General features: G+C 38.3%; 1 protein-coding gene across 1 annotated transcript in view; it reads right to left on the bottom strand.

Annotated features, from left to right (window-relative positions):
• The window catches only part of GLMN (glomulin, FKBP associated protein), a 34,186-nt gene that overhangs the window by 9,282 nt on the left and 10,416 nt on the right, over positions 1-14,488 (bottom strand). Inside the window, exons 6-16 of the mRNA XM_060773919.2 lie at positions 12,093-12,339; positions 10,941-11,043; positions 10,310-10,500; positions 9,957-10,010; positions 8,953-8,983; positions 6,210-6,299; positions 4,338-4,379; positions 4,170-4,243; positions 3,926-4,010; positions 2,567-2,676; positions 1,562-1,625 (exon numbers count right to left, since the gene is read on the bottom strand). Coding sequence (XP_060629902.2) covers positions 1,562-1,625; positions 2,567-2,676; positions 3,926-4,010; positions 4,170-4,243; positions 4,338-4,379; positions 6,210-6,299; positions 8,953-8,983; positions 9,957-10,010; positions 10,310-10,500; positions 10,941-11,043; positions 12,093-12,339 — 1,091 coding nt within the window. The remainder of the gene's footprint in view (positions 1-1,561; positions 1,626-2,566; positions 2,677-3,925; positions 4,011-4,169; positions 4,244-4,337; positions 4,380-6,209; positions 6,300-8,952; positions 8,984-9,956; positions 10,011-10,309; positions 10,501-10,940; positions 11,044-12,092; positions 12,340-14,488) is intronic.

The raw sequence follows: 14,488 nt of genomic DNA, 5'->3' as shown, positions 1-14,488 counted from the left end.
AAAAAAAGAAGAGATGCCAGAATACTGCACAGAATATATTAATTAAGCTGAGAGATAGAGTTAAAGCTGTTTGTTGCGAGAAAAGAGTAAATGATTTGCTAGTTTGGAATAAAGCTCTCCAAACTGAGCTGCCTTCAGGGCCCTGAGAGCTATTTACCTTCTAGCAAAACAGAATTTAGCTGAAGATGACAGTTCAGTAAAGCATATCTACCAGGAGCAATTATAATGATGTGACCTGGCTCCATTGCTCTCATTTTCTCCATCACTGGTTTCAAGAGCTTTGCTTGCAAGGCTAAATTTAGCCTACTCATTGTCTTGACACAACAAGCCAGGATTTTAAATCTTATATAAGTCAAGTACTGTATCCTCAGAGAAGATACTGCAAAGGCAATATTGGGATTTCACTCTTAAATACTTATACCTGGGTCTGAGAAGGAAAAGACTTAATATAAGTAACTAGCTCTTCTGTTATGGAAACTAATAAGTATTGATTAAGACAAATTTGTATAAATCCAAACAGAGTTTTCATTCCTGCTGCTGTTTAAATAGATATATCCAAACTGGATTACTTTGTACTGTGTGCCTGTTTTTGAAACTGCAACAGTGGAAGGACTTCACAAATGGAAAACTGGTACTTACTATAAATATTTCATTTCTAATGAAGATAGAGAGCATCCTTACATGAAGTGGGATATGAAACATCCAATTGCCCATAGTCTTTGTTGGGAGAGATTGAACATTCTGGAGGGATATTTATTAAAACTTAGCTAGAAGGTTTCTATGTCTTAAGTCAAAAGCGATTGTGGACCAATTTTGTCTTTTCCTTTTTGAAAAAAAGAAACAGTCAGAAAACATATTGATAACCATGATGATGCCTTGGAGCCTCTGTGGCGCTTTTGGAAATAAGGAAGGTTGACTGGAAAATAAAAACCTTATCTAGAAATCCTCCAAATTATTTCTTCATGAAAAAGCTAGACTATTAATTAAGGACAACCACGCACTGATATTAAATTAGCACAAATGGAGCCCCCAATGGCGCAATGGATTAAAAAACCCTTGTGCCGGCAGGACTGAATACTGACAGGTCGGATGTTCGAATCCGGGGAGAGCGCAGATGAGCTCCCTCTGTCAGCTCCAGCTCTCCATGAGGGGACATGAGAGAAGCCTCCCACAAGGATGGTAAAACATCGAAATATCTGGGCATTCCCTGGGCAACATCCTTGCAGTCGGCCAATTCTCTCACACCAGAAGTGACCTGCAGTTTCTTAAGTTGCTCCTGACATACATACACAAACATACACACACACACACACACACACACACAAAGAATCACAAAGTTATCTAGTATTATAAGTTCTGAATTGGATACTTGCTACAGGAAGACAAAATATGTCTTTTTTTTAAAGTCAGATTTAAAAATGATTCAGTTAATTTCAAATTGCACTAATCCCTAAAATGCTTGCACTACTTTTCACAAAGCAGTGGTAATGTTAAACATATCTTCTCTCATGCATTCCTTTTACATCAGTTACCAATTTTAAGAAGATCCAGCTGCACTTACTCTATTTTCATCTTCCTTATCCTTAATGAATAAATATCGTAGCAGATTTAGTGCTGCCATAATCCTGCAAATATAAAAATAATTCATTTAGGACACACAACATTTTTCATTCACAGAAGGATGCCCTGTGGAGGACTTAGTGCAGAACCAATTTATGCTATGAATACATTTCACAAATAATCTATAGAAGAGCTATAAAGGAAGATTTTTTTACTTCTTTTTTCTTGAGGAATTTTGCTGAAAGTTCCCACATCTGACATCCTTCTGTAACACTCTGAATGGATTTACCCACTTACACAGCAAATTGTTTTCTGAAGAGCCAACTGACAACAGGTACCATTGGCTGAAAACAATCGGTATAAAGAGAGCTAAGTACTTAAACCTTCTTGATTACCAACAAAATACTCAACTATCAAAATAAAGCAAATTTAGACCGGATGTGGGCACGTGATCCGCAGGAGATTTTTACAGACCTCATTCCTTACACCCCCAAAATGCCCTGTACTCAAAGAGACTTCACTGAATTATAAAAAGTAAAGTAAAGGTTTCCCCTTGACATTGAGTCTAGACATGTTTGACTCTGGGGGCTGGTGCTCATCTCCATTTTTAAGTGGAAGAGCTGGCGTTGTCCACAGACACCTCCATGGAGTGCCATTATCTTCCTGCAGAAGCTGCACCCATTGATCTACTCATACTTGCATGTTTTTGAGCTGCTAGGTTGGCAGAAGCTGGGGCTAACAGCGGGAGCTCACCCCACTCCCCAGATTCAAACCACTGACCTATTGGTCAGCAAGTTCAGCAGCTCAACGGTTTAATCTGCTGCACCACCGGGGCTCCCTGAATTATAGAATTGTTATTAAGGGGCTCCATGAATTATAGATGCTGCATAAATATACCAATTTACCCATAAGCAACAGAAAACAACTCATACCAACTCATGGCAAGGGAGGGAAAGGGGGAAAACTTCAACCAGATAATTCTACAGAGGTTCTTGCATCGTTTTACCTGTCTGAGTTCTGGAGAAGATCCGTTGAAGCTCCTTCTGGAAGAAGTAACACTTTGTCTAGTAGTTTGATCAGTGTGTGCCCAAGAAAAAAACTGTTGCCTTCTGGTTTCTGAAAGGCAGAATGCGGTAGAAGAAACAATTAGTGAATGCTTCCACTGTATAGTCAGGAGTTATATGACTATCAGTCTAATCAATTTAGAAACTAAGACTATCTCTTTGTATTCTATCTCCAAACTACACATTTTGTTGGTTTTTTTTTTTTTTTGAAGTAGCAGTTTTACGTTGTTGATTCCTCTACTTAGCTACAATTCAGTTCGAGCAATATTTCATTCAACTTTGATTTTCTGCTCTCTAAACTTTAAATTATTACTGAAAAATCAGTTTGTAGAGATTTGTTCTGGTACATCTCTGATTAATGGAAAAGTCAAAAGAAGCCAAGCAGTTGGAATAAATTATGCACAATTCCATAAATCTATTGGAAGTTACATGGGCCCTGCAGCTATATTTCAAGAGGTTTCTGTTTCTTTTTTCAAAGTATTTGTGTTCAAAAGCTTCTTAGTTCTGGTCAGAAAGGGTTGCACAGAGTGTTTGTACAAGCAAAGGGAGGCACAAGATTTACAACATGTACATCACCTGCATGTTGCGATATGTTAGTATGCATTTCCTGGTTTTTAACGCCATCACTTTTTTTCGTGTCAGGAGCAACTTGAGAAACTGCAAGTCGTTTCTGGTGTGAGAGAATTGGCTGTCTGCAAGGATGTTGCCCAGGGGACGCACAGATGTTTTACCATCCTGTGGGAGGCTTCACTCATGTTCCCGCATGAGAAGCTGGAGCTGACAGATGGGAGCTCACCCCACTCCCCGGATTCGAACTGCCGACCTTTCGGTCAAGCGGTTTGAATCCAGGGAGTATTTGCAATAGGATGATGGCCAGAAAGCTGCTTACTAAAAATAAAAGTGCCAAAACCTTAAAGGGCACACAGGAATTCAATATTAGGTATGCATTAAGTAATAATTATATTCCTTACTGTTCCCATTCCTCCAAAAGAGAGACTGGGGGTGAAAAGGCAAGCACAATAAATTGTCTATGCATGCCTTTCCCCACAGTCACCTCCTTCTTACCACAAGAAAGATGCATTTACAATTGTACATGCAATATCAATGTTACATAGATCCTTTGAAGGAACATCTAATGCAATCTGTCGTATTGGCACTAGGAGAGAAAAAGTAGCACATATACATATGTGATGGCCAAACAGATTCAGTTGCTGCTGCATGTGTACATGAACTTTTTCAAATGAACACACAAAGGCAAAAGAGCCTCATCTCTCCTTTGAAATCTTAATAACACTTCTCACCTTTAAGGCTAAATCAATCTGATTTTTAATGTTCTGAATGATGTATGCTTCCATGCCAGAATGATTACTACTTTGCAGCAAACACCTGCAACAGAATAGATATTTTAAACTCTATGTATTTTTATCAGATCCACTCAAATTTTCATACACATCTGCAATAAGACTAACATGAAGTTAACCAAAGAAAATTATAGTAATCTTAGCATTTGTTACTCATCAATAACTGTGCAACACTAAGACATACCTGAACAATATGTATTTTCCTTCTTCTTCAAATTTGTCAAAACACAGCTGCAAAACTTTTAAACTCTTTTTTCTCTACAGAGAAATACAAGTAACGAGTGAATGAATGAGACTAACGTATGCTTCAGACCCAACCATCTCAAAACGTACACGAAATTCAGTTACATACCAGGGGTTCAAAGGGGCACATTGTAGCAACTTTTACCAAATCCTGCCATTAAAAATAGAAAAAATATATATTATTGAAGCTGAAGAAAACAAGCTAAAACAAACTCTATTCATAGAATGTGGGTTTTTTAAAGAAAGGAACTAATTCCAACTCACAAAAATAAACAGTGCTGAAAAGCTGTAACTCCATCCTTAAGCCACATTACTGTTTAGATTATATATTGGAGGGGTCAGGGAAGTAAGCCATCTGCAATAAAGGCAGAGAGAAGTGGATTAAGGAGTGAGTGACAGACATCAACTCAGATATAATGGTCCCGAAACAGCCATATGATTGCAACAAATGTATTGAAGGAAAGAAAATCAGTAACTGATTGAGTCCCCTTTAAACATAACCAGCTGCTATCCATACTTTCCAAACAATACATGCAATATGTGAGATAAGTCATCCCTCCTAATTTGCAAGTTTAAACTTTGGAGATATGGATTACAAATTTGAAAAAAAATGTTCCTAGTTCAAAAGTGTTATTTTCTGTTTAATTGTGCAGCACTTACTTTGAAAGTAGTTGTTGTACTCCAGAAACTTTGTTTTTGTGGTTGCAACAAACTACGTTGAATTGGTTAAGATTCTATCATATATTCATTGATAAACTATAGCAAAATGTGCTGAAGGACGTCCTGCAAAAGGTTTTCTGGGCTGTATGGCCATGTTCCAGAAGCATTCTCTCCTGATGTTTCGCCCACAACTGTGGAACCTCACAATCTCTTATTTATTTGAAGCGTTTATATTCTGCCCTTCTCACCCCGAAGGGAATTCAGGGTGGATCACAATATATACATAGCAAGCATTCCATGCCAGAACATTAAATTACTATAACTATACACAAACACTACAAACAGTTATATCTACTTTAAAATCAGTTGGTTACAAACCATCTCAGAACACCATGCTGTCTCTGGTCAGCGGAGTGGGTTTCCTTATATTGCTTTATTGCACTATCCCAAAGGCTTGGTCCCACAGCCAGGTTTTTACTATCTTAGGATGCCTGCCACATTGGGCGAAATGTCAGGAGAGAATGCTTCTGGAACATGGCCAAACAGCCCGGAAAATTCACAGCAACCCAGTGATTCTGGCCATGAAAAACTTTGACAACAAGTTTTTGCAGTTTAATAAACTTTTCCATATTTTTTATGATAGAACCCATTAGAAAATGACATTTATAACCCATGAACAAAAATAATGTTACATGGTGTTATTTGCTGACACTTCTCATGTTGCCCTGCACAATTTTTAGTAGGGTTTCAATACAACTAATTCCCATCTTGAGCTGTGTTCAGTTAAGTCAGGCTTTGTCAGAAGTCAAATCTTTGGTTGCTGAGAGGAAACAAAAGTGATGGTATATCTGGTTCAATGTGGTTACAGAGCTAAGTAGCTAATATAGAATTGCAACCATCAATTAACTCTTTCAATTATGTGAACGTTCGTTTGTGTTTCATTCTATTCTATACTTCTATTCATATATTTCAAAACTCTCCTCACATTTTATACTGAAACAACATAACGATCTTTTTAAATCATTTTGTACCGATGGTTAGAAAAAGAGCTTTATTTTTGCTTCTGGCAAATATCTGGATACAAGGAGGATTCTCTATTGCAGTGAAAGAACAAAGCATGGAAAATGTGCTAAATGATTCATTTACAAAAGCCCACAGAGGGAGGGGGATTTGAGCTGGTTTGGATCCCTTGTTTAATTAGTCTCATTAAAATGCTGAATAATAATTCTGCTATACGTTCTTTCCAAAGAACTTGTGAAAAATCAACACAGAAGGGATAGCATAATCTCTGCTAAAAGGTTTACTGTTTCTATCACCTTACCTCAGATGTTGCAACAAAGACTTTGAAGTCCAAGTGTTCCGTGTGAAGGCTGTCATTTTCCAGCCTCAACAGACAATTCTCCAACAGAGCCTACAAATTATTAATTAATTGATTATTTATAAATTTTAGTCATGATCTACTGAACACACAGGTGCATTACCCAATTTGTTGGAATGACAGATGGTTACTGGGATGTGCCTAAAATTCCATACGCATGCATTAAGATCATTCATGTTTTTCACTTGTAGTCATTTGCATCACAAGACTTGCAAATGGGTAGAGCAATGAGTTCAGTTTTATTTTGCAATGAATCACGGGAGATGCAAAACGGGTCCTTTCAGAAAGAAATTATAAACCAATGGAATTATTTTCTAGCCCTATTGTTAAATCTCACATTTTATAAGAAGCCTTTTCTGATTTCAGCCTGGGAAATGCCTATCACCGTAACAGATGGGGTGTCCATTTGGAGATACAGTTTGCATGTACTTTTCTTTGTAATCCCATCCTGGAATGTACTACTTATTCACGCTTGATAGGATGAGAGCAACTGGCAGATTATAGACTATACGTACTACCCATTTACTTTTTTTTAAAAAAAATGGTTTATGGTGCACACAGGAAACAAAACCGACACCAGAGGGAAAAACAAACAAACAAACAAACAAACAAAAAACAGAAAAGAAGAAATAAAAGATATACAAAAGATAATGCAAGTTTACAGAATGGTATACAGTCAGCACTCCTTAAACATATGAAAAATCAACTTTGACTGTACACTTATTATACCTTAACATTTATTGTCCCTCTAACCCCACACCCGTTAGCCCAGCCCCCATGACCTCCGACACCACTCCGTATGGATCACATAACTAACCCACAACTACCTACATGTCTTCTTTCACCAAATCCCTTTTATGGCGATCTTCAAATCTACTTTTGTCTTTTCGAGATATGCAATTGCCAATCTCCATTTTTAAACAAATTCTTCATTATTTCCTCCTCTGCTGCTATTTGTCATTTTGGCCATTTGGATATAATCTACTAATTTATCTGTCAAATCCTCAATAGTTAACTACCCATTTCCAAACAATTGTGCTTAAGCTTTGAGACTTACAAGAAAGGAAGATTTTAGACACAAGCATTTTGCATGCTAAATTAAATCAACTTGTAAACAGCAACAAATCTAACCAGGAAAGCAATTTCCTGGGAACAAGGCTACATATTGGAGCATGCTGATATAGCCACTGCATACAGAAGCTAAATAACTGTAGCCTTCCACCCATGCTTATTGTGACATCCAAACCTGACACTCTGGCATGATGCTTCCCTAACAAGCCAGGGTAATGACAAAATAGCAAATTATGGATTTTTTCCATGGCTTGCTAAGAGAGACAAGCAAATGTGCTGAATTCAAGTGTCATGGATGGAAGGTTGCTGCATCAGAAACAATTAGGCAGCATCTGCCTGTACATTGCCTGTCCCAAATATGCCAAAACCGCTAAATAGTTTTGGCTCATTATCATGTCAAAATAAACCTATTGTTTTCATATTATTTGGTGTTGTTGAAGGTTGGGCATATTCCAGAGCTGTTAGACCTGTCACTCTGAAAAACTGGAGCTGCTGTTGCATCGTTCTCAGTTGCTTTATGGATTGTTTGGGGGCTGTCTTGGGCAAAGTCTCCCAAAGAACTACTCTATTCCAATTAAAAAGGTGTTTGGTCTTTTTTTCAGCTGGAAAACAGCTTGTTCAGGGGGGTGCTCTGAATATGGGAAGTCAGTGGGGGACCGAAGGCCATGCTAGACACCCCCAAGGGCTACATGTAACCCAAGAGATGCCTGACTGAAATCTCCAGAGTAGTGTTTCAGGAAACCCCATTTAAATTAAGAAGACCCGGTTGCCTAGCAGCAATGCTTAATGGATTAGGCAGGGGCGGATTGTGGCTCAGTGGCAGAACATGTGTTTTGGAAGCAGAAGGCCATAGGATTAATCCCTGATTAAAACTATTGGCTAGCAGGTGATGAGAAAAAAATTCTACATGGAGCCTGTGAAAACTACCATCAATCAGAATACAAAACAGTAAGGAAACAGTGGGTTAGAGAATCATGGTACAGACTTAAACTTCATTTATCAGATCCCACTTAGGTCCACATAGCTGAAGAAAATCCCACATTTTCTACTTTGAATTGGAAAATATAGCAGTGTGGACTCAGATAATCCAGTTCAAAGCAGATACTGTGGGATTTTCTGCCTTGATATTCTGGGTCATATGGCTGTGTGGAAGGATCCTTAAATATACCTTTTTTCTAGGAGTGTGGTCTAAAGCATTTATTTATTTATTTACTTCACTTAATTGGACTTTAATAATAAACTTTATTGAAATCCACGTGCTTAACTGCCAAAGGAATAATAGCATGTGATATCTGAGGGGTCTTCCACACAGCCATGTAACCCAGAATATCAAGGCAAAAAATATCTGCATTGAACTGGGTTAAGTCCACACTGCCCTATATTCCAGTTCAAAGCAGATAAATGTGCAATTTTCTTCAGCTGTGTGGAAGGGGCTTGAATGATGCAGAACAATCATGCATGTTAATTCAGAAGCAAGTCCCACTGAGTACTATTTGCAGGGGAATTGCTTTAGTGTTCCCTATTAGACAAAAACAAACAAACCAGCCAGCCAGTCTGGCCTTCTGCTTCTTGAGTACATAAGGAACAATAGATTATGAATAAAAACTATACTTACAAGTCCTTTTGATAAAGCAGGTTCTTCTTTTCTGCAAAAATAAATAAATAAATATAAATAAAGAAGCCATCAATTTCTGAAAGAAAAAAATCTAATTAATATTTTGTTACCAGCAAGAGCTAAAGCTCTTGCAACCCCACTGTATTCTATCAGTGATATTTGTTCTAGCTCTCCCTTTCTAAACTGATGTCCAGCAAAGGTTCTCTGATTGGATCTGTTTCTCCACACTTATAGAGCAGCTTAATATATTGGGTTGTGTCATGTAATTATGAGTCGCCTTGAGTGCCCATTGGGAGAAAGATGGAGTAGAAATAAAGTAAATAAGTATGTAAGTAAGTAAATAAATAAAGCTAAATCAGTAAGTGAAAGTTTTGACCAAGCTGCCCAATATCCCACTAGGTCATGCAACTTTACTATATTTTAATCACATTTTCCATACCTCTTAAAATGTAGTGTTATAGTGGTGCCAAGCCCACTATAACACTATAACCACTTTAAAATAATAGGTCTAAAGAACTAATTTTGATCTCATATTCATCAGAGCTAGGCTTTCACTGTCTCAAATATGGCATTGCTTTAAAGCTAAATTTATCCTAGTGAAGGAGCCCCTGGTGGTTCAATGGGTCAAACCCTTGTGTCAACAGGACTGCTGACCGAAAGGTCGGCGGCTCGAATCCGGGAAGCGGGGTGAGCTCCTATCTGTCAGCTCCAGCTTCTCATGTGGGGACATGAGATAAGCCTCCCACAAGATGGTAAAACATCTGGCCATCCCTTGGGCAACATCCTTGAAGATGGCCAATTCTCTCACACCAGAAGCGACTTGCAGTTTCTCAAGCTGCTCCTGACACACATACACACACACAAGAGAATCCCGAAAGCACAAAGTTCTATTAGTTCTGCCTTTCTATATTGTTTTCAAAGAAAGTTGCTCTTTAAACTAAGCCCGGGGATACAGGTGTGATTAAAACTCAAAATAAAGATAACAAGAATGAATATAAACTTACTTGTTCAACAGAACTTTGATGTGAACCATGTTGCACTGCAGAATGTAGGATGGGCTGGAACAGAGAGTCACATATCAATATATGCAAGAGAGGGAAAGAGAGGGAAACAACAAACTAAATTAAACTCATTTCTGCATATGGCAAGCCAGAACAGACCACAAGTTAGCTTCTATGAAAGATTAGTAGCCCAACAAAATTACCAGTCCAAATAATTAATTTGTAAATAATTAACAAAAGGGAAGCCATTTTTTGCTATGATTTTTTTCTGGGTCATTCATAAGAGATTTTTCAGTACTTCAGTAGTTAAGAGGATACTTTCCAGTCCACAACAGAAAAACTAGAAAAAGACTTACTCAAAAACTGCTGGAAAGCAGTTAAGGCCAAAGCAGTTCTGAACAAATATCAAGTAAGACAAACACGCCAAAGAATCTGCATGCTGTTCATTGTCTGTTTTTGCGAATTCTTCATCATCCCAGATTTCATTTCTACAATCGTGCTGAGAGAACACTTTTGAAAACAGTTCTCTAATGTCCTGCAAAATGTCCTGTTAAAACAACAAATAAATAAATATTAGGGTATTTTCATTTTTTCTATAGAACTACATGTGTGCGTGTGAGTGCATATACACAACATACATAGACAAGAATTTTGCCAAGTAGTTTGAAAACAGCAATGGACAAATCACCTACAGGTAATGCTGCTGATAAAGCAGCTCGGAGCAATTCATCACATAGGCTGATTGTGGACCATTAAATGTGAACTCATCTGTAGCATTTAGAGTTCTAGGTTCTCTCTACCTCAGAGACTAAATGCTGCTCTCAGCCCTTGCCTGAATCAGCACCACATTAGAGAACACTGCACATGAATCTTGATAACCAGGACAGGAAACCAATGCTTTCAACATTATTCTGAGCCTAACCATAAATCACTTTACAACCAAAGCACAGGCGGATGGGAAAAGAGAATCCTCAGGGCAACACTTACTAGTATATCAGCAGCAAATTGCCTAAAGGGATTCTCAGCTGTTTCTTCAGGCACATGATCAAGCTCTGCCACCAACAGGGGATATTTTATGCTTTTCAGGCAACTGAAAACCAAGAAGATTGAATCCATTATAGAAAAAAAATCAAGGTATGGGCTGATACGAAAAGCAAATCTAGGAGCCTTTTGATATATGAAAGGCTTTGACATTATGAAGCTAGTTGAATGAGGAAAACTAAGAAGAGAATTCAGAATTCAGGGACTGATGTAATGCAACTCAAAGTGTATAATTAAAACAAAAAACATAACAAGCATCTCCCCAAACCAGAAAAATATTTACTATCCAAAATAGGCACACCCTCAGATGGAAAGGAACATTGAGTGGGTAGTGAGAAAGCAAATGTAAACTGCTAAGAAAGAAATTACTGATGAGTGGGAGAAGAGGAAAATGACATCCCTTTGCCAATTTCACCTTAAAATTTCCACTATAATATTTATTTGCAGCAGCATTTATATTCCACCTTTCTCATCCCAAAGGGGACTCAGGGCGGATCACAGAACACATATGCGGCAAACATTCAATGCCATTAAATAGATAGGACAGACAACAGACAGAAGTATATATACACTGTATAGGCATTTTCCCAACTTCAGCGTCCTGGAGACTATGCTAAATTACAGCCACAAGAGAGTGCTGTCGCTCCATCTTCTAGGTTGAAGAATCCTTCATCACAGATTTCCTTCTTTCTTTGATAGCCAGCATTTTCTGGTATTTCCTTTTTATGGTGCTTAAGCGATAACTAATTTATCTACTCACAGCTGTTTTCGAATTGCTTAGGTGGAAGTGAGCTGGGCTGAAGGTTGGGTGCTCACTCTGACCTGGACTTTGAACTGCCAATATTTCGACTGGTAAGATTTATTGCAGCTGGTGATTAACCACCAGTGCTAAAGCCTGACCTATGTCTACGGGAGATGTGTTCCATACAATTCTGTATATATCTGAGATGTCACATGATTTAAGAAGAAAAAGCAATGGGGAGAGAGTGAAACATGCTCTTCCACCCACAACTGCTGTGGCAAGTTACCCCTTTGTAGCCTGTTCCTTTGAGCCTGATTTCAAGACCAGAGTGTGCTGACAAACAAGTTGATACTTACAATGCTAGCAACTCCTCCTTCAGCTCTTTGCAACCTCTATTCGATGAGTCCTCCAAGTGTTGGACAACCTCATCTACAAAAGGTCTAACGAAACATGGTAAAGCAGTACAGCACTGGCAAAGACCATGTTCATCTTGTTCTAGTTGATGTTTTGTGTAAGGAACTGGGAGAAGTGAGAGCTGGTCCAAAATGGTCGACAACGACAAACCGACTGAATATGCTTTCTTATTACCAAGCTTCAGAAGTACTGCGGCAAACACAAATAAGATGGCAGTAGGTTAGATACATTAATCCACAGAAAAGGTAAAAGGGTTAGAAAATTATGGGTAATAGCAAACTCTATTGAAAGAACTTCTGGTGGCAGCATACTAGATTTTCCATTGGTCCGAAGAAATGCCTAGAGTAGGGGTTCTCAAACTGTGCTTCACAGCACCACGCTGCTTCCCATCACCTCCTCTTTCCTCCTCCCGAGAAATGCAAAGAAATTAAAAGTTTTGTGGTGCTAGAAACAGCAGCAGCAGCAGCATCCTCCCAGGGCACAGACCTCCATTCACCCCTGCTGCCCAGACCCTCCTCCCTGCTTTCTTTACAAAGGCTGGATGGTCATTTGTTGGGGAATGCTTTGATTGTATTTTTCCTGCATGGAAGAAGGTGGTTGGACTGGATGCCCCCTGAGGTTTCTGCTATTATTACAGTTGCTGTTGTTATTATTATCATTACAAAGGCTGGATAATAATAATAATAATAATAATAATAATTAACAACAACAATAATAATAACAACAACAAGAAGTAGAAGAAGAAAAAGAAAAAGAAGAAGAAGGTTGTTGTTGTTGTTATTTATATCCCACCTCCTCTCCCAGAAGGGACTCGGGGCGGCTCACAGCAAGTAACAGGTAAAACAATACAAAAAAATTACATAGGTCAAATTAACATAACTTAAAATAGAACCATTGCAATTACTGAAAACATGTAAGAACATAACATAACATCAAAAATAAAAGATTTATGGCCATCTGTTGGGGGTTTATGTTGGTTAAAAATTTTGGTTTATGTTGGTTAAAATTGCTCTTCATTTTAATTATTGTTTTACTTTTTCTTTCCCTTTTCCTTTTTTTGGCTCTGTGTGAAGTAGTTCACACAAACACTCTCCATTCATCTGCCAGTGGCCCAGCCCATGCCTGATATATATACATAATAAATAATATAATATATAAACATTCTTTGACGCTCCACAATAAACCTTTGCTTCAAAAAGGGCTCTGCAGCTGACAAAGTTTGAGAACCCCTGGCCTAGAGGATCTCTGTGCAGCTATGTTTATATACTGCTATCATTTCAAGCTCACATAAATGAAACTTATAGGTGCTGACTGCCAACTTCAGTGACTCAGATGATATGGCAGGATCCAAACGTCATCCAGCTCTCAGTGCAACTCTTAGAATTAAGCCATTCTCATAGCATGAGCCAGACTCATTCACCAAGAATGCACCTTGCCGACCATAAATGAAACCTATGCCTCACCCAAACAAGCCTTCATATATTGAGTCCAGAGTAGCTGTTCTGCTCATGTTTGAGGAAGATGGAAGATTATTTTTTTATTATAGTTTTCCCTTCTCCTTAAATTGTTAGTGTGGTACTAAGGCACCAGATTCCATCTGATCTTGGAAATTAAGCACAACCAACACTGGTTGGTGAAAGGAACTGGCAAAACCACCTCACCGTATTCTTTGTCTAAGAAAACCTCTTGAAGTTCATGGGAATCACCCAAAGTCAACACGTAATTTGAAGGTAAATAAATACATACACTCTTGCACAATGCTCTGACACCCAGATAGACGTTATCTATGTTATAAAGAAACTCTGCTCTGAATTAATGCGATTATACAAAATTATTTCCCCAGCTTTTGGTTTCCTTCGGTAGGACAATAATGATGAAAGGATTTTGAGGGATGAGGACTTCCCATTCCATACGTCCTGCTTATGGCTACCTGCATACCTAAAAAGATATGCTGCAGTATCTGGGAATCTCTGGGACAATGTTCAATGTATCTTAAAGTCAAAATGGGAAAACAGAAGAAGTTAGAGGCTCCCCTTTGTGTGGACACCAGAACATCCTCAAAGTCAATTAAGCATCAGGAGAATGATACAAATTCTTTCTCATTTTAAGTCACTTCACAGGATTGTTGCTAACGATAAAGGTGTATGTGCGAGAGGGCAAAATCCGTATTTCCCACTCTGAACAAATAAACGGTAGAAAGGACACCTCAACAAAGAGATGTCCTGTGCAAAACGTAAGAATTCTTCAACACATTTAACCCACCTTTGTCTGACTTACATGGTACCATGTAATCACAGGTAAAAAAAGAGATCAATTCCATAATATCTTCTGTGGCAAT

This window comes from Anolis sagrei, chromosome 4 (assembly GCF_037176765.1).
Source record: "Anolis sagrei isolate rAnoSag1 chromosome 4, rAnoSag1.mat, whole genome shotgun sequence".
In the NCBI taxonomy this organism is placed as follows: domain Eukaryota; kingdom Metazoa; phylum Chordata; class Lepidosauria; order Squamata; family Dactyloidae; genus Anolis; species Anolis sagrei.
Note: the sequence above shows the minus strand (reverse complement) of the source record. Positions and strands in the feature narration are given on the sequence as shown.